General features: G+C 42.7%; 2 protein-coding genes across 2 annotated transcripts in view; one reads left to right on the top strand and one right to left on the bottom strand.

Moving 5' to 3' along the window:
• Window positions 1-8,528, bottom strand: part of PLEKHJ1 (pleckstrin homology domain containing J1) — a 32,455-nt gene extending 23,927 nt beyond the window's left edge. The window contains exon 1 of the mRNA XM_068233966.1: window positions 8,235-8,528. Within this exon, the coding sequence (XP_068090067.1) occupies window positions 8,235-8,328 (94 nt within the window). The 5' untranslated portion in view covers window positions 8,329-8,528. The remainder of the gene's footprint in view (window positions 1-8,234) is intronic.
• The window catches only part of SF3A2 (splicing factor 3a subunit 2), a 41,936-nt gene continuing 23,531 nt past the window's right edge, over window positions 8,500-26,904 (top strand). The window contains exons 1-4 of the mRNA XM_068233965.1: window positions 8,500-8,597; window positions 17,334-17,496; window positions 24,532-24,603; window positions 26,106-26,152. Of these exons, the coding sequence (XP_068090066.1) occupies window positions 17,371-17,496; window positions 24,532-24,603; window positions 26,106-26,152 (245 nt within the window). The 5' untranslated portion in view covers window positions 8,500-8,597; window positions 17,334-17,370. The remainder of the gene's footprint in view (window positions 8,598-17,333; window positions 17,497-24,531; window positions 24,604-26,105; window positions 26,153-26,904) is intronic.

The raw sequence follows: 26,904 nt of genomic DNA, 5'->3' as shown, positions 1-26,904 counted from the left end.
CCTGCATTTCAACTTTGCTCTAAAACATTATTTACAGTATATTATATGCAACCAGCATTTTTTTTTTAACTAGACCAGCATTGGAAGGGTTACACAGGGCTTTAAAGTCCCTGGAGATTTTTGCAGAGGCATCTGAACTTGAGTTAGATACTTTTTGTTTACACAAATGTATCTAAGTGTTTATTGTGACTCATCTCTCTAATGGAGAAGGAGTTGGAGGACAGCCAAAGAGTGTGTAACATTTCTAAATATATACATATAACTAAATAGAATGTAACTATCTGAACGTCTGCTCGGAACTTAAAACCTCTGTGTTTAACCCTTCCAATGCTGGTCTAGTAAAAAAAAAATGCTTTTTGCATATAATATGCTGTAAATAATGTTTTAGAGCAAAGTTGAAATGCAGGGTTATATTCCGCTTTAAAGGACCTGCTGAGATTATTTCAGTAATCTTGTTAACTCAGGTGAGAATGTTGACAAGCACAAGGCTGGAGATCATTATGTCAGGCTGATTGGGTTAGAATGGCAGACTCAACATGTTGAAAGGAGGATGATGCTTGAAATCATTGATCTTCCATGGTTAACCATGGTGACCAGCAAAGAAACGCATACAGCCATCATTGCATTGCATAAAAATGGCTTCACAGGCAAGGATATTGTGGCTACTAAGATTGTACCTAAATCAACAATTTATAAGATCATCAAGAACTTCAAGGAAAGAGGTTCAATTCTTGTTAAGAAGGCTTCAGAGCGTCCAAGAAAGTCCAGCAAGCGCCAGGATCGTCTCCTAAAGAGGATTCAGCTGCGGGATCGGAGTGCAACCAGTGCAGAGGTTGCTCAGGCATGGCAGCAGGCAGGTGTGAGAGCATCTGCACGCACAGGGAGGCGAAGACTTTTGGAAGATGGCCTGGTGTCAAGAAGGGCAACAAAGATGCCACTTTTGTCCCAAAAAACATCAGGGACAGATTGATCTTTTGCAGAAAGTATGGCGAATGGACTACTGAGGACTGGGGCAAAGTCATATTCTCAGATGAAGCCCCTTTCAGATTGTTTGGGGCATCTGGAAAAAGGCTTGTCATGAGAAGAAAAGGTGAGCGCTACCATTAGTCCAGTGTCATGCCAACAGTAAAGCATCCAGAGACCAAATATGTGTGGGGATGCTTCTCATCCAAGGGAGGGGGCTCACTCACAATTTTGCCAAAAAACACAGCCATGAATAAAGAATGGTACCAAAACACCCTCCAACAGCAACTTCTTCCAACAATCCAACAACAGTTTGATGAAGGACAATGCATTTTCCAGCTCGATGGAGCACCATGTCATAAGGCAAAAGTGATAACTAAGTGGCTCCGGGACAAAAATGTTGACATTTTTGGTCCATTGCCTGGAAACTCCCCAGATCTTAATCTTTTTGAGAACTTGTGGTCATTCCTCAAGAGGCGGGTGGACAAACAAAAACCAACTAATTCTGAGAAACTCAAAGAAGTGATTATGAAAGAATGGGTTGCTATCAGTCAGGATTCGGCCCAGAAGTTGATTGAGAGCATGCCCAGTCGAATTGCAGAGGTAATGAAAAAGAAGGGCCAACACTGCAAATACTGACTCTTTGCATAAATCAAGTAATTGTCAATAAAAGCCTTTAAAACGTATGAAGTGCTTATAATTATATTTCAGTATATCACAAACAAGGATTTGCTGTTATTTAGGCCCTTTTCAGATGGAATACTAAACTGCGTACTGAAACAAAAGATCTAAAAGCAGTTTAGCAGCAAACTGTGAAAACTAATATTTTTGACAGTCTCAAAACTTTTGGCCAGGACTGTATAAAATATTCCTATTCACACTAAACAAATGTGGGTAATTTCTATGAAAAGTAATCTTGGTGGAGATCTTTAACTGTTTGATGTTGGGGATTCGATTTTGCTTTTGCTGCTGGAGAAGCAATCTTGATAATTGTGTAATACTAATCTAGATTCCTTCCAAAAGCAGATGCTTATGCTACATAAACACTAGAGATAAGTCTTTGGAAAAGGCAAGATCACAGACCAATTTTACCCCATTCCATGTAGTATGAAAGCCATATTCTACACAGTCTATTCCATTGAGATGAACTCCCCATCAGACAGAATCTTTGCAAGATACTGTGCACAAAGATGCTGTACACAATCAAAAGATCAGTATCTGCAACAACAAAATCTGTTCCTGCAAAAGATCCATTCCTGCAAAATGCATTCATAGTCTATCAGCAGATCTCAATACACAACTTGTTTAACAGACATTCATCTGCAGATCTGCAGATGATTGTCAGATCTGCAGATGAATGTCTGTTAAGCAAGGTGTGTATTGAGATCTGAAGATATCATAGACTATGAATGCATTTTGCAAGAACAGATCTTTTGCAGATACTGATCTTTCCATGTGTACAGCATCTTTGTGTGCAGCATCTTGCAAAGATTTTTATCTGATGGAGAGTTCAGCTCAATAGAATAGACTGTGTAGAATATGGCTCTCATACTACATGAAAGGGGGCAAAATTGGTCTGTGATCTTGCCTTCTCCAACGACTTATCTCAAGTGTGTATGTAGCATTAGGCTTGTTTTCCGCAGCAAATCGCATCGCAAAGGTTTTTGTGTATTTTTTTTTAAGATTTGTTAGAAAAATTTGACTTGCATTACATCTGAATTGCACATGAAAAAAAGCATCACTGCTGCATATATGAACACAAAATGCACGAAAACAAGAAAAACATGGGTCACATGCAGTGCCACTGAAACATTAGATGTTCATGGAAAGCAAAATTGCAATCCAGTGTGGCGCATGCAAATTCTAATAAGTGTGAACTAAAGTGTCTATATGCAAAAGTGAAGAATAGTGGAGATTTCTTGCAAGTTTAGGGCTACATTTCTGCCAATGGAGTTGGAGATTGTATTAGAATACTAAAAAAATAACAGCAAATCCTTATTATACAGTACTGTCCACCAAATGTACTCTACAGCAGTTAACAAGAACAACCCTAAACATACAGCCAATGTTATTAAAGTAGACCTGAACTCTTGCACAGGACAAAAGGAAAACGTTGAGAAATGCACACTGAACATATTTAGAGAGTTTAGACTGCTTAATTCCCCCCTCATTTGTGTGTAATCACAAGTTGTAATTTGATCCTCCCGTGTCACATGGCCTATGGCAGATAAGCTCATTAGAAAGCATAGGATGTTAACAATATGTCTGCTTCTATGAATCAGGAAGTAGAAACAGTGCAGATCTATTTTAATATTTGTATCAGCTGCAACAAATACATGTTTTGTGTTTAAAGGAAACCTAAACTGAAAGGGATAAGGAATTTTCCTTTTAAACCATACCAGTTGCCTGGCAGTCCTGCTGATATCTTTCACTGCAGTAGTGGTTTAATCACCTGAAACAAGCATGCAGCTAATCCAGTCTGACTTCAGTTAGAGCACCTGATCTGCATGCTTGTTGAGGTGCTGTGGCTAAAAGTATTAGACACACAGGATAAGCAGGAGAGTCAGGCAACTGGTATTACTTTAAAGGGGAACTGAAGTAAGAGGTATACGGAGGCTGCCATATTTATTTCCTTTTAATCAATACCAGTTGCCTGGCAGCCCTGCTGGTCTATTTCTCTGCAGTAGTATGTGAATAACACCAGACACAAGCATGCAGCTAATCTTGTCAGATCTGACTTTAAAGTCTGAAACACCTGATCTGCTGCATGCTTGTTCAGGGGCTATGCTTATGGTATTAGAGGCAGAGGATCAGCAGGGCTGCCAGGCAACTGGTATTGCTTAAAAGGAAATAAACATGGCAGCCTCCATATAACTCTCTCTTCAGTTCCCCTTTAAAAGTAAAAATCCATATCCTTCTCAGTTTAGGTTCCCTTTAAAGGTTAATATGCTGTTGTGTATCTTTTAGAGCAGAGAGGAGTTCTGAGTTCAGGTCCACTTTAAGTACCATATTTGGCATAAGAAAAACAAGGAGCCCTGGAAGTGATGGTATGGCCCTCACAGAACCCTAATCTCAACATGGAGTGCATCTGAGATTAAATTATTTGAAACAATTAATATCCTGTATGCTAGGTACACACTATGCAATTTCTCATCAGATCGACCCGATAATTTTGAACATGTTCAATCTGCTTCTGATCGATAACAGGGTCCATTTTGTGGATAGTAGTGACCTGAAAAGCAATCCTGTTATCAATTGGGAGTGGATCGGAACAGTCAAATTATCAGTTCGGCAGGAAATTGCATGGTGTATACCTACCTAGCATAAAGCCTTGTACACATGCTAGATGAAACTTGGTAGTAGTAGTCGATGCCACCCGACCAGTCAGTCAGCCCAGAGGGCCGATTTGGCTAATAGCCCCCTCCCCCCACGCGTCACTCATGTGCCTCTCCACTGTACGTATGTACGAGGCGTTGAAGGACACCTGCAGAGAGAGGTATGGAGGTGGTCATATTTATTTCCTTTTAAACAATACCAATTGCCAGGCAGTCCTGCTGATCTTTGGCTGCAGAAGTATCTGAATCACACACCTGAAACAAGCATGCAGCTAATCCAGTCAGACTTCAGTGAAACATCTGATCAGCGTGCTTGTTCAAGGTCTATGGCTAAAAGTATTGAAGGCAGATAATCTGGAGCAGTCATTTTCAGCGCAGGAAGATTTGGGCGCAGCCGGCGCCACCATAGACTATAATAAGAATTACTTCTATATCGGCTCTCAGCGAGTAACGTCGGCGCCGTCAGAAGACAGAGCTGAAGTTGCTTTTAAAACACAATAATTCGGCCTCTAGCAATAGCTGGAAGCCGAATTATATCATTCCCCACCATCCATGGCAGCCTGGAGAGAGTATAGTAATTTAAGGGAACCTTAACTGAGAGGGATATGGATGTTTCCTTTTAAAGTGTAACTGTCGGGCATAAAATCAAAAATCAATTATTTATTTTTATCTAGTAAACAAGTAATGAGGATGCTAACCAGGCAATGCAAAAGTTAAAATCACTGTTACTTTTCTGGTTTATAAATTATCATTCCCCATTTTACCTGACTTTTGTTAAGTTGCTGCAAAACAGAAGTTGCAGAGCATGCTGGGTTGTCTTTTGCTTCTTGATTTCCCCTCAGACTTAACTAATGTACAGAAGCAAAAAAGGACAACCCAGCATGCCCTGCAACTTCCTTTTTGTGTACCAATAAGAGTCAGGTAAACTGGGGAATGATCATTTATCAACAAGAAAAGTAATAGAGATTTTAACTTTTGGATTGCCTGATAAGCATCCTTATTACTTGTTTACCAGATAAAAATAAAGAATTGATTTTTTATTTTATCCCCGACAGTTACTTTAAACAATACCAGTTGCTTGGCACTTCTGATGATATCTTTTGCTGCAGTAGTGGCTGAATCGCACACCTGAAACAAGCATGTAGCTAATCCAGTCTGACTTCAGTCAGAGCACCTGATCTGCATGCCTGTTCAGGAGCTGTGGCTAAAAGTATTAGGGCTCGTTTCCACTATCGCGAATCCGCATGCAGATTCGCACATGTAATGCAAGTGGATGGGCCTGTTTCCACTGTAGCGTTGTTGAGGTGCGTTTTTTCCCAGCAGTGAAAACGCACAAAAGAGACGCAGAATTCGCCTGCGAGTGGAATGCATGCGAATCGCATGCAAATTGCATGCAATGTATTTAATAGGGAAATCGCATGCGGTTTCCCCATGCATTTTTTGCTGCGATTTCGCATAGGTACCAATGTAAATTCACACAGGCAGTGACATGGTTAAAATCGCATATACCCTCACCTATGCGAATTTGCGGCAAAAAACGCATGGGGAATCGCATCCGCATGCGATTTCATCAGCGGTGGAATCCAGACGATTCCGCACCGCAATAGTGGAAACGAGCCCTTAGAGACACAGGATCAGCAGGGGAGTTAGGCAACTGGTATTATTTTTAAAGGAAAAATCCATATACTTCTCAGTTTAGGTTCCCTTTAACACGGCCGGGACTTGTGCAGCAGCAGGATCAGTCATATACCGGCTGTATCCTGCGCCCAAGTCTTCCTGCGTCGATTTCAAATGTATGCAGATAATCAGTAGGACTGCCAGGCAATGTGCATTGTTTAAAAGGAAATTAATGTCAGCCTCCATATCCCTCTCACTTCAGGTGTGTTTAATCTGTGGATACCCATACTTCTCCAAGATATTTGGAACCATCTACCCTCAGAGTTCCAGTGTTCAAATGTAATTAGAACTGGTGTTGTTCTGAAAGTGAATGCTTTATGGCAAGGTTTCTGGAGCTAGTATGGTTAATCAGAGCTCCCCAACCCTGTCCTCAAGGCCCCACCAACAGTACATGTTTGGTAGGAAACCACAAACATTCACAGGTGAGGTAATTAGTGTCTCAGCAGAGCTGTTTACCTACCTGTGTGGATTTCCACAAAACATGCACCGTTGGTGGGCCTTGAGGACAGGGTTGGGGAACACTGGTTTAGGTGACCCAGCAAGAGTCCATAGGGAAATTCTACTAACGGGATTGGGTGGACTGCAACCTCTCAAAATTCTAGATTTTAGTAATAATACACCCACACTATTTGGCCAATTAGAATGCTTCAAGTTGTAAACATTACTGTGATTAGACAAACTGTTCCCTATGGACTTTCTTGAATGGTCACCTAAACAATACTAGCTCCGGGCTTCTTTCTATCTGCCAATTATAGGATTTAGGGACAAGAATTTTAGAATTTCCCACCACGGTTTTCTACTGGTCCATTCATCTGACTACTCAGAATACTACACACTGTGTAGTACACAGGAAGGAATGGGTAGATTTGACCAATATGTAACAACACTATTTCACATAAGGATACTTGCCATAAAGCATTCCCTTTCAGAACAACGCCAGTTCTAATTACATTTGAACACTGGAACTCCGAGGGTAGATGGTTCCAAATATCTTGGAGAAGTTTCAACTGATGCAAACATGCTGCTTGAAAATGAATCAGGCCCAGTGCACACCAAAACCGCTAGCAGATCGTCAAAACGCTAGCGGGTTTGGGAGCAGAGAGCCAATTTTTGCCGGGTGCACACCGAGCGGTTTTTGTATGTGATCCGCCGGCCGCATCAGCATCCGCGTGGCTAATGTATCTCTATGGGCTGGTGCACACCGGCGGTTTGAGGTTTTAAGAAAACCGCAAACGTGCAGCAAGAGGCACGTTTGCGGCTTGCTAAAAACCTCAAACCGCCAGTGTGCACCAGCCCATAGAGATACATTAGCCACGCGGATTTTCAAGCGGATGCGGCCGGCGGATCCGCCCAGTGTTCACTGGGCCTCACTCAGACTTCAAACTTGTTAGGTCATATATGTTCTCCAACATTACTAAATCTTCCTCACAAAGACAATCTTGCTTGCTGTGATTATTTATATAGCACGGGCATCTGCTATATAGTCTTGTCACTGACTGTCCCTCAGAGGAGCTCACAATCTAATCCATATGTCCGCCCTAGTCTAGGGCCAATTTAGGGAATGCCAAATAATTTATCTGTAGGTTTTTTGGAAGTGAGAAGAAACTGAAGTGTCCGGAGAAAACCCACACAGGCATATTCCTGCCTATCAATATTTACAGTACTGAATTGCACGTTATCCTTACAGCTTGCCTTTAAATGGGAAGACGAAATAAGCGTGAGGTGCTCTTAAGGGGCCCATACACTCAGCCGATTTTCTGGCCGACCGATCGATCCTGATCGATCGATCGAAAATCGGTTGGCCAATCGACCGATCGATGGCCGATTTCAATCGATTTCGATGGATTTCCATCGAACTGGCAGGGTGGAAAATTTAGGTCGATCTGATGAGATTGCTTATCAGTTTGCATTGGCCTTAATGGAAATCTGATGGCAAAAAAATGCCATCAGATCGAATTTCAATAGATTTCAAACTGAAATCTATTGGAATTCTATCCTGGTAAAAAAATTTCTAAAAACGCATCAGATAGATCATCAGATGCATTTCTTATCTATCTGCTGCCAATCTGACGAGTGTATGGGCACCTTTACTGTGATGATTTTACAGTATTTAGAAGACCATGGTTGTTTACTTACTATCTACTGGGATAGCACCGATAAGGCGAGTTACACTTTAAGTAACAACATGGATGACAGTGAACTGCTACTGTGTTCTACAATCGTGCTTTCTCCGAGTTTCTACTTTGGTCATGAACTTACCACTTCCTTTTTTCGGCCCCCTCATGTGCAGCTCTGCCGCCTTGTCGGCCCTCTGCCTGGAGAGGGAGAGCAGCTCCTTGTCATTGAAGCGCATGGTGACTGCTAGCAGCCAGCATGGCCCGGGGCTGCTACAAAGACAGGGAGATACGAGACACACCGAGATCCCTTCTGTTCTCCCGACAGCAGCACCACCTTCTCTTTATTTACTTTTACTTTACACTCATTGCACTGTTCAACAGGAAGTACATGTTCTGTTCCACTTCCTAGGAGTAAAGTTTGATTGATAAACGTCACTTCCGGCCAGAGGAGATCCGGAAACGTGTGTGTGTGTGTGCGGTCGGTGTTGGAGGAGGCCGTAGGGAGGTGAGTAGAAAGGGAAGACGTAATTTTATGCTGTTGCTTGCTTTGGATGTAGCTAACCTTACGCCCGCTGTTTAGTTCGGAGCCACATGCACCTCTGGACCGCTGTGCGGCTCTTTTGTAGCCACCTATATGTACACAGCGGGATGAAAGGTGACCGCAAAAAGCGTACTGGTGTATTGTGAGATATTTAGGGCTACCTATATAGGATATAATTAGCGACTGAAACAATTAATAGTGATTTTTCTTTTTATAGTTTATGAATGGTCACTCTACATACACAGTTATAGGCTCTGTCTGGAGATGGGAGGATGAGCAGGAACCACCTCAAAGCTCAGGCAACAATAACATGACAATAGCATCAGTTAGTAGGGATTCAGTAGTGCTGAGAAACACCCTGTACTTAGGCCCCGTTTACACTTAATCAGTTGGTATGCGTTAGTGCGCGTTGGTACGCAGTTTTCCATAGCAGTGCATTGGGAAGAAGATTTCAGTTAAAACGCGTTAAGTGTAAAAGGTGCCATAGTAAAACATTGACATTACTTTGAAAATAAGTTTTCTTTCAGGCTAGGTTCACAGTGGGACTTTACAGGCGCACGTTAGAGCAGCCTGTAACGCAGCCCCACCACACAGTAATGAAAAATCAATGGGCTATTCACAGTGCCCACGTTGCGTTACATTGTAACGCTCCATGTCAACAGAAAGTACTGCATGCAGTGCGTTATAGGCGGCTAAGCCGCATTAGACTGTTTGCACATGCTCAGTCATGTTGGGGAGGAGGGGAGAGCGGCCGGGCACATGGCTAATTAATATTCACTGCACGGTGTGACGTGCAGTGTTTACTTCCTGGAGCGGTGATTGGCCGGGCGGGACCACGTGATGCCGCATGCGTTCAAGAGTACGCATCACGGACGCCACAGTGAGCTGCACAACGCGGCTCACTCTGACGTCCATATCAGAGAGCACCAGGCGTTGCGTTAGTGGCACGTTATGTGCCCTATAACGTCCCTTAAATGCAACGCCCCACTGTGAACCTAGCCTCAGTTATAACTGAAAGCAACTGATTAAGTGTAAAGGGTCCCTTAGGGCCTGTGTCGTACCATTTTATGCAACCTGTTGGAATTTGCACCCTATAGGAGTAGGTTAGCATTAGGCACAGACTGGGTGGACGGTAGTTTCAGGCACAGGTTAGTGTTAGGCAGCACAGTTGGAAGGCTCATGTGATGCGGAGGAACGATAGAGGCTGCAAGTTCTGACGAAGTTGCAAATGTTTTTACTAGAGGTATCGTTTTTTGCAACTTGTCAGAATTGTATGTCTTCCCCCTCCTCCCCAAGTATAGGTAATCTGGTGTCTTCCCTTATTCAATATAGGTAACTTAATTCAACCCCACAGTCTAGGTAGCATGTTTTCTCTCCCAGTATAGATAGCCTTTTCCTTTCTCTCCTTCCTTTCAGTATAAGTAGCCTGCTGTCCCCACCTTGGTTCATACACACCTACCAACTATCTACCAAACTTGTCTGTTAAGCCCCATACAACTTTTGTTGTGAAACAAGTTGAAACAACTAAAAAAAAGTATTTTGCTATTGTTCAAACAGCTGATAAGAAGTCAATCCAACTGTTGGATAGACTTCTTATCAGCTTTTTGAACAATAGCAAAATACTTTTTTAGTTGTTTCGACTTGTTTCTCAACAAAAGCTGTTTGACAATTGTGCTGCATAAAAGCCCGCTGTTGAACGTGTGAATGGGGCTTAACAGACTAGTTTGGCAGATAGTTGGAAGGTGTGTATGAACCTTAAGGTAGCCATACACTGGTCGATTTGCCATCAGATTCGACCAACAGATAGATCCCTCTCTGATCGAATCTGATCAGAGAGGGATCATATGGCTGCCTTTACTGCAAATAGATTGCATATCGATTTCAGCCAACCGTTCACAATCTGTGGAGGTGGTGGTGCTGCTAACGCCCCCCCCCCCCCCCCCCGGCATGCTTCACTTCTTCCCGTCTGGGGGAAGTTTAAACAGTAGAGCGCCCTCTACTGTTTAAACTTCCTGCCGGGACAGGACGAAGTGAAGCATGCCGGACCTGGAGACCAGAGCGGAGAAGACAGCGGAGACCTGGGGAGTCGCGCCGGCGGAGCAGGTAATGTATTGCAGCTGTATTGCGTCAGTCGTCGGGCACTCGAACGCCGCTAGTGACACGCTCCCTACCCGCGAGCAATCGGTAATTTCCCGCACGGAGCGATCGACGGGATCGATCTATTTCGGGACGAAATAGATCGAAATTTAGCGTGTAGCGTGAACGATGTGACAGCAGATTCAATCCCAGTGATCGAATCTGCTGTCAATCGGCCTAGTATATGGCCAGCTTTAGTGTTGAACCTCCTCAGTATAAGCAACGCGATTATCATAATCTCCTACTGTGATTTTTTTTGATATGGAAAATCTAGTGTATCTACAAGGCTGTAAAACTGGTGACACACTTGTCTTTCAGTTTTCTGCACATGTTTTTTCTGCATGGGTTTTCTGCACACCATGGGCTTGATTCACTAGGACAAATAGCATGCCTTATCAGAGATAGCATGCCTTATCAGAGTAGCATAGCAAACTTATGCCTGCTAATTGGCAGTGACAAGAGCTCCACTCGTCCTGCCCTGAGCCCCTGCGGGTTCGTAGTGCTCGCTGTGCTACTCTGATAAGGCGTGTTAACTTTGACAAGGCATGCTATTTGTCTTAGTGAATCAAGTCCCATGTGTGTTTGTATGCAGAAAAACCGCACAATGTAATTGATAGAGAAAACTGACAAAATGTGCAGAATTATCCTGCAGGATGTCAGTTTTTCTTCTGCATGCGAAAGATGCATGAAGTGTAAACTATTGATTAACATGAGTTCTCAGTTTTTATGTGCAGAAAATGAACACAAAAACAGTCAAGTATGTCCCCTGTTTAACCACTTCACCACTGAGGGGTTTCCCCCTTGACCACCAGAGCAATTTTCACCTTTCAGCGCTCTTCCCTTTCATACTGATCACAACAAAATTATCTATATTTTGTTTTTTCGCCACCAATTAGGCTTTCTTTGTGTGGTACGATCTGCTTAGAATTATTTTATTCTAAATGCACTTTAATGGTAATAATACGAAAAAATGTAAAAAATAAATCATTATTTCTCACTTTTCGGCAATTTAGTTTTTAATTATAGTTTTTAACTACTTTAAGACCGCCTCATGCCAATGGGCATGACCGCGACGGCAGCCCCAGGACCGCCTAACGCCAATTGGCGTCAAGTCCTGGGGCTGCAGTTTCCCAGGGAATGGCCGTGCGAATGTGCGATCATTCCCTGCCGTTCCGTGATTAGCCTGCTAGCCTAGCCTGTTAGCCGCCGATCGCGGCTAGCAGGCTGCTTGTAAAGGAAAGGGGAAAGAAATTCCCTTTGTTTACATGCGTACATCGCTGCGGTCTCCAGCAGCACTGTATGAGATCGGCGATCCCCGGCCTCTGATTGGCCGGGGATCGCCGTCCTCTTATAGGCTGATGCCTATGAGAGGCGGAGAGCAGGACGGATCACCGTCCTGCTCAGTTCTTCAGGCAGAGGGAAGGAGAGAGAGGGGGACGGCGGCAATGAGAGCCTCTATGAGGCTAAAGAAAAAAAAGTGACAGCGGCGGCATACTCCTTAGCTGGGCTGTGCAGGAGGCTGAAAAGCCTGCACAGCCCATTACAAAAAATAAAAGTGCCTGGTCTTTAGGGGGGTTTAACACTGCGGTCATCAAGTGGTTAAATAATACATGCTACCATAAATTAAAACCCATATATTTTATTTGCCCATTTGTCCCGGTTATTACACCGTTTAAATTATGTCCCTATCACAATGTACCGTATATACTCGGATACAAGTCGACCTCGTGTATAAGTCGACACCAATATTTGACCCTCTTAAGCTGGAATTATTTAATTACTCAAGTATAAGTCTATCTAGCAAAGTTAATGGCTGCACAGTAGACTTGAAGCCTTGCACAGGACATAATGAAAACATAGAGAAATGCACCCTGTATGTATTAAGAGAGTTTAGCCTGTCTAATTCCCCCTCTGTGTCTAATAACAAGTTGTAATTTGATCTCTCCCCTGTGTCACCTGAGAAGGCAGATAAGCTCATTTGAAAGCGCAGGATGTTAACAATATGCCTGCTTTCATGAAAGCAGGAAGTAGACACACTACAGCTGATACAAATCTTTTAATGGTTATTATGCTATTGCATATCTTTTAGAGCAGAGAGAAAGGTCTGAGATCAGGTCCGCTTTAAACAGTACACCCTTCCCAGAGCCCCAGCAGCCAGCGTCTCTCTATCCCTCCCCACAGTGCTAAATCACTGGTGTTCCAACATTTTAGTATACCAAACATAAAAGCATACAAATACCGGCAACACACTGAAAATCCCCCCTCCCTCCCAGCACAACTCTGTAATGTTATAAACTGGGAAGGTGCCTCTTTCTGTCCCCTTCCCCGCCTTGCTTACGTTATTTTGTACTTCCATTCTCTCTCTCTCCCCTCTGTGCGATCTAATGCACAATGAGCACTGCAGCAGAAGTGACACAGTTCCCATTGCCAGCGCTGAATTCATGCTGTAAATTCTTCCCTTCCTCCCCCACATCGCCGTGCAAAGATGGGCTGCCTCTCTCTCCCCTCTCTGTGTAATTAATGTTCGGTGCCGTCTTCACGTGTCATGTGACATCGAGAGTCGCGCTGTACTATTGGACAGAGAGCGGCATGAAGGGAGGATACCGTGCTGGCATTGGCAATGAAACTAAAGTGTCGGCTTCTGCTGCGACGGCACCGAACATGAATTACACAGAGGGGGAGAGAGAGGCAGCCCATCTTTGCACGGAGATGCGGGGGAGGAAGGGAAGGGGAACATTTACAGCATGATAGCTACAACAGAGGGGGAGCGAGAGAGAGACGCCCTCCCCCCACCCTGCTGTAAGTGGGATATTTAGGACTGACTCAAATATAAGGCGACCCCCCCCACTTTTATACTTTGAGTCAGTCCTAAATTTCTCGACTTACAGCCAAGTATATACGGTATGTGCCATACATTGTGGTAGGGAAATAATTGAAACGTTTTATTTTATTTAGAAAAAAAGGTGATTTTTTTTTTCAGTTTTGCATCCATCATTATTTACAAGCCCATAATTTAAAAAAAAAAAAAATAACAGTAATATACCCTCTTGACATACATATTAAAAAAAGTTCAGTCCCTATAGGGTAACTATTTATGTATACTTTTTTAAATGTAACCTTTTTAATGAAAACTTTTGTTTGGGTAACTATGGGAGCAGTAATTTAAAATTAACTCCTTATGTGTAAGTGGTTTTATTAAAAAAAAAAAAAAATGTATGGAGGTGTAATTTTACTATGTCCTCAGTGATTTCTTTTCTAAGCGTCCTGTAAGCGTACTATGTACTCTTCCAGGAAGTAAAGCATAGCCCTGTAACTTCTTTTTTCACAATGACGCGGCTTCTCATTGAAGCCGGCGATCATTGCAACAAGGATTTAGATCAATGAATGGGAGCTGTGTTCCCATTTATTGATCTCCGGGCTAACAGGCAGCGGTAAGTACGCACACGGAGCGAGGTCGTGGCAGGGATGGCTATATCTACACCCCGGGTGTAGTCTGCCGGGGCGTAGCTATACTATCACGGGGTGCACAAGTAGTTAACGGGAACCTAAACTGAGAAGGATATGGATTTATTTTTTTAATACCAGTTGCCTGACTCTCCTGCGGATCCTGTGTCTCTAGTAATTTTAGCCACAGCCCTTCAACAAGCATGCAGATCAGGTGCTCTGACTGAAGTCAGACTGGATTAGCTGCATGCTTGTTCCAGGTGTGTGATTCATCCACTATTGCAGCCAAAGAGATCAGCAGGACTGACAAGCAACTGGTATTGTTTAAAAGGAAACATGCATATCTTTGTCAGTTTTGGTTCCCTTTAAAGCATAGAACAACCTAAATTATCCATCTAGTAATAGGTCTATTAAAGTAGAATGACCAGGTGAGACAGTGACATTAGAGTGGCAAGGTGCTGTGGGAACTTCTTTTGTAGTAACATTAGGCCTTTACTGTGCGAATTGCTTTGATATATCAGTACACACAGACAACTACATAAAACAAACAGAACTGATTGTTTCACCTGAGGAAAATGTAGCTTTAGGCTTGTCAGGTAATAAATGAAACAGCCAGCTAATCAATCACTTTTTTCTCCGAAAATTATTATTATTGTATTGGCAGCAAATCCAGATATTTTTACTTCCTCTTGCTAGTGACACCTCAGAAAATAAAAGAAAATGTTTTTAAAGGACAACTGAAGTGAGGGTATGTGGAGGATGCCATATTTTTTTTTTCAACAATAGCAGTTGCCTGGCAGCCCTGCTGATCTATTTGGCTGCAGTAGTGTCTGAATCACACTAGAAACAAGTATGCAGCTAATCTTGTCAGATCTGACAATAATGTCAGAAACATCTGATCTGATGAATGCTTGTTCAAGTTATATGGCTAAAAGTATTAGAGGCGGAGGATCAGCAGGACAGCCAGGAAACTGGTATTGTGTAAAAGGAAAGAAATATAGCAGCCTCCATGTCCCTCTGATTACAGTCGTCTTTTAACAAGGGAACAAATATTTGGCGTTAGTCTAGTTTTGAGGACTCTACAGGAACCCTCATAGGTAAATTCCACTAATGTGAATGAGTGGGCAGCACTCTCGTGAACTGCTAGCTTTCAGATAGGTTGTAGTATAATCTACACCAGCATAATTCAGCCACTCAAAACGCTTTTTGCTGTGGAGGGTGCTGTGATTGCAGAACTTTTTCCTATGAGATTTCCTGCTGGCGCCAAATACTAATAAAAAAAAAAAAAAGAAGAAAAGATGTTTGCCGTCCACTAAAAAATACTGCTTTTCTCTATGCCCCAAGTGCAGAATAATAATAATCTTCTTGTGGTGAGATATATTGATGATGCAAACAAACCTGCTTGTTGAACTGCAATACTTAAAATGCACTGGATAAAACTCATGATGCACAACCAATCCATATCATTTTGACACCTTGGTGGCTGACAGCGTGATGCCAAGATGAAAAGCTGGATGTAAGACATGAATGGCCTATGGTTAAATTTGCTTGCATCTCTTATAATTGATGTGTCCTGTTGGCTGATTCCTTTTTACCTATCAAAGACTCTCCACACAATCTAGGTTATACTGAGGCTCCCCCTGCCCCCCTCCCCTTTCTACCAAAATTCCCATTTTCCTATCGTTTAATATGCATGGTTTACTCAACACCATGGTCGTTTGCACGTATTTTTCACAGCGGTTCCACTGTATTTAATAGGGTAATGTGCACAGTCTGGGAAAAAAGCAACATGTCGCTTGTCTTTCCCCCACAAGCGAAAACACCAGCCCATTGGCTGTGATATCTAATGTGATTTCACAAACAGGAAAAATGTTGACAGTCAATTGTAGTAGAAACAGGGCCATGCTCCATAATGTATAATTGACACCAGTAATAATTTTCTAGGAAATACACAAGTCAGGCTGTTAAATCTTATATCACTGATTCCTGGGTTTTTCAGATTATCATAGTGCGTTGTTGTGAGAACTAAGTCTGACTCGACTGGACAGCTGGTGTATAATGAAGATTTTCATAAGATGTATGGAGGACATATTGTCTTGGTGCTCTTGGGTGGATTATCCAGAAACTCTTAAGCCCCATACACATGCTAGTTTTAACATGGCCGAGGGGGCCTATGACAACCATCTCTTCCTGGAATTTAGCATGTGTACAGCAGCCCTCGAGGGCATTGTTCTCTCCACTCGCCCGGCTCCTGCGTGACTTCACACCTGAGACCTTGCAACACTAACGAATAATATCCCTGGGAGGGAAAATGTCTAACTGGGAAGAATTTTGACATTCTTCACATGGTGTATATGCATGCTGCCAGTGAATTTGATATTTATGGCTGTGTGTTTAGTTATTTTGATGGCACAGCAAATTTCCTTTGTACTCACTGTTGTGAGATGCTGTATTTGTTCAACCAAACTTTTTATTGAATATTGTGACCTCGCAGATCCTCCCAATCCCACAGTCAAATCATGAGCTCTTTATAATCTCTATCACTAAACTTATAGATAGGAGGTAGACCTTTCCAACAAACAATATAGTACTCTGTCTGATCCTAATGCTAGGTACACACCATGCAGTTTCCTATCAGATCAATTGGGTGGAACCAATCAATTCCAACATGTTCGATCTGCTCCCAATTGATAACAGGATCGATTTTGTGTCGTAGTGACCTTAAAATTGATCCAGTTATTGATCAGTATCAGATATGCCAGTTTGACCAGTTGATCTGACAGGAAATTGCATGGTGTGTGTGTGTACGTTTACATTATACTTACCTTAAGAGTTATAACTGGAAGAAAGGATTATTTTTGATAGTAAATATCCAAATGTTTGTCCTGTGGAGCGCACAGGTTTGCTTTGAGGATAAGACACATGGTATTTCTTCTTTTCTTTCTTTCTTTTTTTTTTTTTTTTGCGCTCATATGGTGAGTTCCGTTTTTTTTGTTTTTTTTGTTTGTTTTTATAATTCACCACAGGTGCCCTTTAATATGCAATATTTAACAAAGGTGTATGTTCATTTTCAGTCATGTAAATGTGAAAAAAAAATTAACTTATTTTCTTTCTCTTCAGATTTCTGCCCTTGCTTGGCCATCTTCACACTTTAATCATGGATTTTCAACACAGAGCCGGTGGCAAGACCGGCAGTGGTGGAGTTGCCTCTGCCTCTGAAAGCAACAGGGATAGACGAGAACGCCTCAGACAGCTGGCCTTGGAGACAATTGATATTAACAAGGTAATATTCAGAAATTACAAATATGGGTTACGCACAGATCTAGAAAGGAAGAAAAAAAAGCCCATCAATTACAGGAACCCAACAGTAAGCAAAGTCGCGGTAGTGACATTTTCAAAATGATTTACCACCCTTAAGTTGCCCATACATGCATCGATTTTTCCATTTGATTCCTGGTAGGATCGGGCACTCTGATTTAATCTGCTTGGAATATATTGCCCAAAATGTTCGATCGACCAAATTGCTGATGATGATCAGAGAGTGATCAATTGGATAGGTGCAATGGCTCCTAATCCAGCAGTGTATGGCTACCTTTAGAATGGCACAGAAAAATAAAGTTCTCAGACATAATTGAGGTTGTACCTTCCCCCATAACTCCTACCTAGATTCTAATTGCATACATAATTGCATTATTGCCTTTTATTTTGGATAAGCGACACAAATTTTCACGTAATCATTATCTTTTTACTTTATTCCTAAGCCTGTGCTCGTATTGCAGCCACTCACAATTCACAAATAGTTATGGCAGACATTTTAGTTTCAAGGTCTCACACATGCTCAGTTTAGGCTCCTGAGGTCTGGCTTCTGGCACATAGCCCGCCCCATAGCACAAGAGGGTGCTTTTATGTTTTCAAATTCAAGTGCTAGGGAAGGAGTGCCATGTGTAGGAAGTCAGACCTCGGGATACCCGAGAGGTAATTTTAATCTTTATTTAATAACAGGAGGATGGCCTATACAGTCAAGTGATTTTGCAACGCTGCTATCTATAGCATTGAAGAGCAATAGCTCTAAAAAGCCTGCAGGACCTGCAATTGCGATTTGGCCAAATGTATCCTGTAGGTTCCCTTCAATTTACTTTTGGGATCGCCTGTGATTGTCAGTGAAGCTGAAATTACTCAAGTCAGCACCTAGCCTTAGTGTTAATAGACTGCTCTTTCTGTCTGGTGAACATTTTAAAAGACATATCAGTGTTCTCCCCAGAATTTTTTTTCCAGCCGGGTGGCATGAAAAAGTAGCCGGGTGGCATGAAAAAGTAGCCGGGTGGGTTGAGAGGAAAATGCAGGGCAACTCTGCTTACAGCATAGGAGGTGAGCCGATGACAGCCGGGTGGTCACCAAATCTAGCCGGGTGGAGCACCCGGCTAAAAGAGCCTGGGGAGAACACTGCATATGTTATGTCCCCTCGATAGGTGGAGTAAAATAAGAAATAGTAGACTTGACTCATGTCAGTCCTAAAAGACATTTAAAGGGCACATTAAGTGAGTGGTCTGTAGAGGCTGCTATATTTATTTTCTTTTAAACAATACCGGTTGCCTGGCATCCTGCTGATCCTTGTAGCTTCAGTAGTGTCTGAATTGCACACACTTGAAACGAGCATGTGGCTAATCTAGTCTGACTTCAGTCAGAAACCGCAGGGTCTATGGCTAAAAGTATTAGAGGCAGAGGATCAGCAGAACATCCAGGCAATTTGCATTGTTTAAAAGGAAATCTATATCAGCCTCCATAGCCCTCTCGCTTCAGATGGGTTTTAAAGGATATCTATCTTTACTTACCTGGGGCTTCTTCCAGCCCCTAGAGGTCACGTGTCCCTCGCTGCAGCTCCGGTCTTCTCCCGGGTCCCGCTGGCCGGCCTCTAAAATATCATGGACTCCTGATGGGTCGAGGGATCTGCAGTGAGGGGCACACATGACCTTTAGGGGCTGGAAGAAGCCCCAGGTTAGTAATGATAGATTTTATTACTCTCCTTGGATATGCTTTAATGAAGTAGAGAATTTGATCAGTCCCTGGGTCCTCCTTGCCTACCGACTTCCCCTTTGCTTTTAGTTCACTCAGTTCCATGATCCATTTAATACAAATTAAAACAGTTACTGAATTCCATCAGATTCTCTGTAATTAATCCAAATCAGCCAGATTGAGATATATATAGATATAGATATAGATATAGATATAGATATAGATATAGATATAGATATAGATATAGATATATAGATATATAGATATATAGATATATAGATATATAGATATATAGATATATATATATATATATATATATATATATATATATATATATATATATATATACACATATATACATATATATATATATATTCCTCCCTATCTATCCTGGGCTGTCATTGTTAATTCCTCAGTTCTATCGTTTCATTATTAACATTAAACAATTCAAGAAATAGTGGCCCAGCACAGCCTTGTTAACAAGGGAACTTAAAGCGAGTTCAAAATCTGCTACTTACTACCTAGAGAGGGAAGCCCTGAGATCCTAATGAGGCTTCCCTCGTTTGTAGCAAGCCCTTAGTTGCTGAGCGCGCCCCCCCCCCCCCCCCCCCCCTTCACATCGGGAACGCGCAGCTCCTCTTCCTGGTTTAAGTGCGCACAATGGCCACGCAAGCCCGCCTGCGCAGTAGCATGGAGCCCCGCGGCTTAATGCTACTGCGCATCCACAGGTGTACTCAGTCGGCAATTGCATGCACTTGAACCAAGAACAGGAGCGCTCGGCAACGGGGGACCATAGAATAGCAAGGGAAGAAAGAAAAACATATATAAGTAGATAAACACTTGCTCTACTTACATATGTATTGCACTGTCCACGTTTTTGATTTTAGTGACTTTTTTCTACGGTAAAAAAAAAAAAAGAGAGAGAGAATCCTCCTTAGCATTTACCATTTTAACTGTCTATTTTGAAGCTAATCCTGGTGTCATTTCCTCCCTTACTCTTCTCTGACTGATTGTGTATGCATTGCCCGCCATCCACTGTAGACTGCATTGTCTCAGCATGAGAAATATTGCCCAATCAGAGAGGAACAGAGGTGTGCAAGGGGAAAACGGGAGGGAAAGAGGCTTCAGCCAATCAGGCTGCATTACTTAAGTCTGAGGGGAAAGTAGAGAAGCAAAAATGGACAACCCAGCATGCCCTGCAACTTCCTTTTGTGTGTACCAAATTTTGTGTGTACCAAATTTTGTGTGTACCAAATAAGAGTCAGGTAAACTGGGGAATAATCATTTATCAACAAGAAAAGTAATAGTGATTTTTATCTTTTGGATTGCCTGGTTAGCATCCTTATTACTTGTTTACCAGATAAAAATAAAGAATTGATTTTTGATTTTATGCCCGACAGTTGCAATTTAAGGTAAGTATCTGATTTTGTATGTCTCGAGTACACTTTAAGTAGTTGTGTACATCTACTTTCATCCAATCTAACTGGAAAAACTGTTGGGGCAACTGCATCCTCTGAAGGCCCAGGAGACTCTGGGTCTGTGATACAATGCGGTGCTTTGGTTTTCCAGTGTCTCCCTTTATCCTATTTACCCATAAGCTCTATGTGCTGGGTTGTCAGTACAGAAGTTTAGGTTCAGAAGCTGAGTTTTGCTGCTGCTATCTCACCATAGGCAAACCAAGACCCCCATTCAATACAGACTTAGGGCCCGTTTCCACTATAGCGTTACGAAATCGCCGGCGAATCACCGCAGGCAAATCGCATGCGGGTGCGATTCCGCATGCTTTTTTTGCCGCGATTTCGCATGCGATTTCGCATAGGTAAGGCTGTATGCGATTTTAACCATGTCACTGCCTGTGTGAATTAACATGGGCACCTATGCGAAATCGCATGCGAAATCGCGGCAAAAACCGCATGGGGAAAACGCATGCGATTTCCCTATTAAATACATTGCGTGCGATTCGCCTGCATTCCACACGCAGGCGAATTCTGAGGCCCCTACCCTGCAGATTTTTTATGCACAGAAAAACGTGCGGGGAAACGCACAAGTGGAAACAGTCCCATCCACTTGTACTGACTGTGCGAATCCGCATGCGTTACCCGCATGCGGATTCGCGATAGTGGAAACGGGCCCTCAAACTTCTGCTGCTTGCCTGGTTCCAAACTAAGGTAATAGATACGCTCCTTCCTGTGAATTAAAGACCCACCTTCTAATGTAGGCATGTTTTTGTTATGCAGGGATGCTTGGTAATTTAGTTTGGAATGCATTTTTCTTCCTACTTTAGGTAAAAACTATGCCTTTTTTAATTTTAGGTTTAATTGGCTCTTAAACTGCACACTTCCTCTGGCGCTTTACAGTACAAAAATAATTGTCAATTGTCAGAGATTTTAAAGGGAAGGTCCGAGGTAATTAAGAAAACAAAAATCTACTTACCCGTGGCTTCTTCCAGCCCCTGATCTGTCCCTCGCCGCAGCTCCGCTCCCAGCCGGTGGCCCAGGGTCCCCTCTAGTGCAGATGATGACCTCGCCTGGTCTTGAGTGTACTGCGCAGTAGTTATGTGCCTGCACAGAACACTTCAGATGACATCAGCGCGAGCGGCTCTCGCGCAGGCAGTAGATGCCTGTCAGCATCTGCACCAAAGGGACCCCTGGGCCGCTGGCTGGGAGCGGAGCTACGGCGAGGGACAGATGGGCTGCCAGGGGCTGGAAGAAGCCACGGGTAAGTAGATTTTTGTTTTTTTAATCACCTTGCATCTTTCCTTTAAATGACATTCTCAAGGTGCATGTTATGTCGGCGCCGCTCAGTTCGGCACGGGAAGAGCCGAATGACTGCTTTCCCCACTGCCGCTAAACTCTGATGCGGTTTTAAATACTATTCCCCCTCTGAGTTGTTGCAACTCGGAGGGAGATGTAAGTCGGGGTCTGGCAGCCGCCAGAGCCCCGAATTGCCGCTATGCGGGGTGCGCATCATAGCATTGCTGCTACGACTGCACCCAGTTTGGCGCTTGGCTCTCTGAGCCGCGCACCGAAATGAACTGATCCGCATTTTCATGGGTTATTTTTTTCTGCTGAAATTTTATTTGGAATGCTTTATAGAAAGACATTTCATTTTTTTAGAAGGACGTTTAACCTGCTGGGCGGTCTGGACGAGCTCAGCTCGTCCAGTACCGCCGGAGGCTGCCGCTCAGGCCCTGCTGGGCCGATTTGGCTGAAATAAAAAGCAGCACACGCAGCCGGCACTTTGCCAGCCGCGTGTGCTGCCTGATCGCCGCCGCTCTGCGGCGATTCGCCGCGAGCAGCGGCGAAAGAGGGCCCCCCTAGCCGCCTGAGCCCTGCGCAGCCGGAACAAAAAGTTCCGGCCAGCGCTAAGGGCTGGATCGGAGGCGGCTGACGTCACGACGTCGGCTGACGTCGATGACGTCACTCCGCTCGTCGCTATGGCGACGATATAAGCAAAACAAGGAAGGCCGCTCATTGCGGCCTTCCTTGTTTATTCTGGGCGCCGGAGGCGATCGGAAGATCGCCTCCGGAGCGCCCTCTAGTGGGCTTTCATGCAGCCAACTTTCAGTTGGCTGCATGAAATAGTTTTTTTTTTATTAAAAAAAAACCCTCCCGCAGCCTGCCTGGCGATCTTAATAGAACGCCAGGCAGGTTAAAGGGAACCAGAGATGAATGTTTCACACAATATAAACATATCAATCGATAGCTTGTAAAGAATAAATGCTCTACCTGATAATTTCGCCGCTCTGGTGTGCCTTTTTGAGTGTTTTTTTCATCTATTATTGCTCCAGGAAAAATCCAATATGGCCAGCGGCTCATATCCCTTCTGCTTCCGGGTTATGAGTTGTTCTGGATGTGCTGTCTAGGCTCTATGAAACTATAGACAAGCAGGGCTGCTGCTGCAGCCTTTCATCTGTGTGCTTTCAACTTTATTATTCTGGTATGCTGTGTGGCTGCCCGTAAGAAGTGTCTCTCATAGGATTGACAATCAAACAACAATGAATGCTGCGCTGTCCGCAAAATTAAACCTCCTTAACGTTAATATATTTGAATGATCACAATCAAATCCTAGACGGTGCGCTGCAGTATCTCCTGTTGATAGAATAGTTCTTATGGTGCCTTGCACTCCGCCGCGCTCTCATCCACAATCAACCTAAATAAAACACCTCACATAGCGTAATACTGTTTAGGCATCAGGTTACAACGTTCTATATTCCCCGTGCACGTGATACAGGTGTTTGCACACAGTGCCCACCACCTTGATATTCACAAAAGGCTCACCAGATGCTATCCACCAACTTACAGGTGGTAATCTCGCTTTTCCATATGTATATCACTCAGGAACATCAGTGATCACATCCACTTTCCATTAAAATTGGCCTTTAATAAAACATAGAAAAAAACTCATCGCGCAATACAACTGTGCAAATTAGCAACACACTGCGCCTCTCGCGCACTCCTGCCACTTACAAGATCCCAGTAGGATGGTTAGCATGTCATATCGGCAAGTCCCTCAGGCTCTAGCGTTGTGTGCTCTGCAATACCGTTCGCGGCGTCCCGCTCTGTCGGCTGCTAGGTCTTTCCGGACTTCCGTGTATCGTCACGTGACCTGCGTCAGGCGTACTGGCTCCGCCCTACGCGTTTCGTCACCAAGGACTCATCAGGGGCTAGCCACTCATAGGATTGAAACCGCACAAATGACTGCACAGTGCACACAGATCACACAACAGCCACACTTGTCTGTTGTTTTATAGCTTATTTCTCAGCAGAGCAGCCCCTCCCATGTCCTCAGAGCTCTAAGTATGCAAAGCAGGAAATCTTAGCCAGGAGGGGGCGGTCTTGGGTTTGAAAAGACTTCACAGAAGACTGACTCAGCTATAATGATTCCAGGTCAAACCTAGACTGAATGCTCAGTCGGGGATTCTTATCAGAACTGATAACAGGTAGATTGAGCAGAGAAGGATGAAAGTAAAAGCAGGGTAGGTGTTTACTGACATGTTCCCACTGATAGATGCCGTAAAATACATGAGGGTGCTTCGTCTCTGGTTCTCTTAAAGTGTTCAGCATTTCCTTTTCTGAAGTTGATTAGAGTCATGAATCAGTAGATAAGAGGAAACTTTAGCAAGGTTCTGAAATATATCACCAGAAGGTAAAAATGATCTAATATGACTTTCAGATGCTTTCAGACTTTCTCATGAAAATATATGTAGTAGGTGTCTTTCCCTGTCGATGAATCTTAGAAACTGCAGTTTTGTAGAATTATGTCAAATATGTGTAAAATGATTGTGGCTGATTTTGTTTTTCAGGACCCCTATTTTATGAAGAATCACCTGGGCTCCTATGAATGCAAGCTGTGTCTTACTCTTCATAACAATGAGGTGAGCTAAACCCCACTTTGCATTTATTCCTCACACTGAATCTAGTCAGACATATTAGTCTTGCTTATTTTTCACCACAAATTCATGATCTGTATGTGAACAGACTTGTATTAGACCTGCCACTCCTCTTGTGTGTCTTTTCCTAGCTAAAGCCCTTCAGGCTTGTAGGGGTGTTTTTGGTTTATTCATAATGTATGATAATTAGCAAAGAATGTTCCACATGAACAATTTTAATTACCTAGCTTGCTATGTTTGCAACTCCTGCCCTATTCAATTCTTCTCCTCGTGAGATAGTTAGGGCATCAGACATTCTTTCACTGTGCGCACAGAGCTGATATGCACTGTCTAGTTCATCTCGCCTTATTATCAGTGTGTTTATAAAAAAGGTAAATAAAAGAGCAGTGAAAACGGTTTCTTTTTGCAGGCATAGCAGGATCTTGAGAGGTGTACATGACTTTTTTGGGGTCAAATGCTTATATTAAACACAGAGCCAAAATGGACGCCAGAGATGTACTTGCAGTACTGGCTACAAAGAGTTAATCTCAGCTATGGGAGATGGTGTGTGGGTTAAATGATATGTGCTATGGAAGAAACTACCTCACTGTTGGCAGTAAAGAGCCACTGAATATATCCTGCCAGTAGTCACACGGGTACTTTAAATACTTGCCATGTATAAAACTTTGCGCGTTGTTTAGAGCAGGGCTGTGGAGTCTGAGTCGGTGGTTTCAATAAACTGAAGCGTCGGATGATTTTTGTACCAAATCCATAGCTTTGGTAAAAAAATTAGACGTCGGAGCAATTTTGGGTACCTGGAGTCGGTGGTTTCATAAACTGAGCAGTTGGAGTCAGATGATTTTTGTACCAACTCCACAGCCTTGGTTAAGAGTAAATCTACTCCTTAATTCTCTGAAGTAAAGAAAAGTCTGCACTACATTTGGGCATGCTTATTTATAAATGTGCCTCTAATAGCAGCAGCCAGTGCTCTTATATTTGTAGATGAGTTATCAGTACATCACATCAACTGTAAAAAAAAAAAAAATAACCTCAGTTTCAGCTTTCTGAGGTAAAGGCCCTTTCCCTTCTCTCCATTACCTACTTAGCTAATAATTACGGGTCCTTCCTGTGAGGTATAGCATAGTGTGCTAAAAATCATTTATGTAGCTTACTGCTTTATAAAATGTAAGCCATTTTTCTATCCTAGGTTCCAGTAACAACTGTTTACCTCTTTTTGGTATTCTAAATAAATTGCAGTCCAGGAGAACTGTATTCTACAGACATGCCATTAATTTTGGTGTAGCTGTAAAATCAGAACTTCAATTAGCAGTCATGTTATCAAATGTACAGTAGCTGCTGATGGCTGTGCATCTGCTACAGATGATCTCTACAAAATTACCCATTTAATGTGTTATTGAATAAACATTGATATTGTGTGTTCTACTGAAATCTTGCAATAATTGAACTAATATTTGCTTGATTATCGTGTTCTTCCTCTTTGTTCTTAGGGTAGTTATCTGGCCCACACACAAGGAAAGAAACATCAGACCAATTTGTAAGTAGACCGAAACGGATCTCAAAAGGTCAAGCTGCACAAAAGAGATATTTCGGTGACGTGTGATGTCTGGTCGCTTCTTGTTTTACTCAAAGGATGAGATGTTTCTATTTTTAGTCCTGGCTATATGCCACTCATCTCTGTTGTCCAAAACTTCTATTGCATTCTTTATAATGTATATGAGATAACAATGCAGCTGGGAGAGGAGGAACCTCATCATAACTGGTGCAGGTGCAGGCCTGGGAACACCAGTGCAGAGATATTGCCCCTGGAACCACTAGAGCTAACAATCTGACAATAGACCATTCTGTGGTACTAATTAAAGGAAATGCTAAAATCAGCAAGTAGAGCTCAACAATGCTCTCATGTTAAAAGAACACTGCACTGTAAATTCACAATAGTATTTTATATATGTTCTACTTTTTATTGATTTACATTGATTGGAATTCAATTTATACATAAAAGTATTTTGTTATAATGACAAAAAATGATAGTCAAAGGTTAATCCTAAACAAAGGCCAGTGAAAATGCGGGGGCTGTACAAGCTTTCCAGCTGTGATGTCCCTTCCAGCCTAAAGTGAGGCACATACTACAGGATGTGTTCCAGACTCTAATGGTGTCCATACATGGTACAATTTTTTCCTTTTTTTTTTTTCTAATAGATAATTTAGATCGATTATTCTATTAGAGTATTAAGATTTTTCCAACGTTAGAACTGTATAATCATTCGTTCTTCTTGATCGAAAAAAGAT

This window comes from Hyperolius riggenbachi, chromosome 1 (assembly GCF_040937935.1).
Source record: "Hyperolius riggenbachi isolate aHypRig1 chromosome 1, aHypRig1.pri, whole genome shotgun sequence".
NCBI lineage: Eukaryota > Metazoa > Chordata > Amphibia > Anura > Hyperoliidae > Hyperolius > Hyperolius riggenbachi.
The sequence above is the reverse complement of the archived record's forward strand: the minus strand, read 5'-3'. Positions and strand labels throughout refer to the sequence as shown.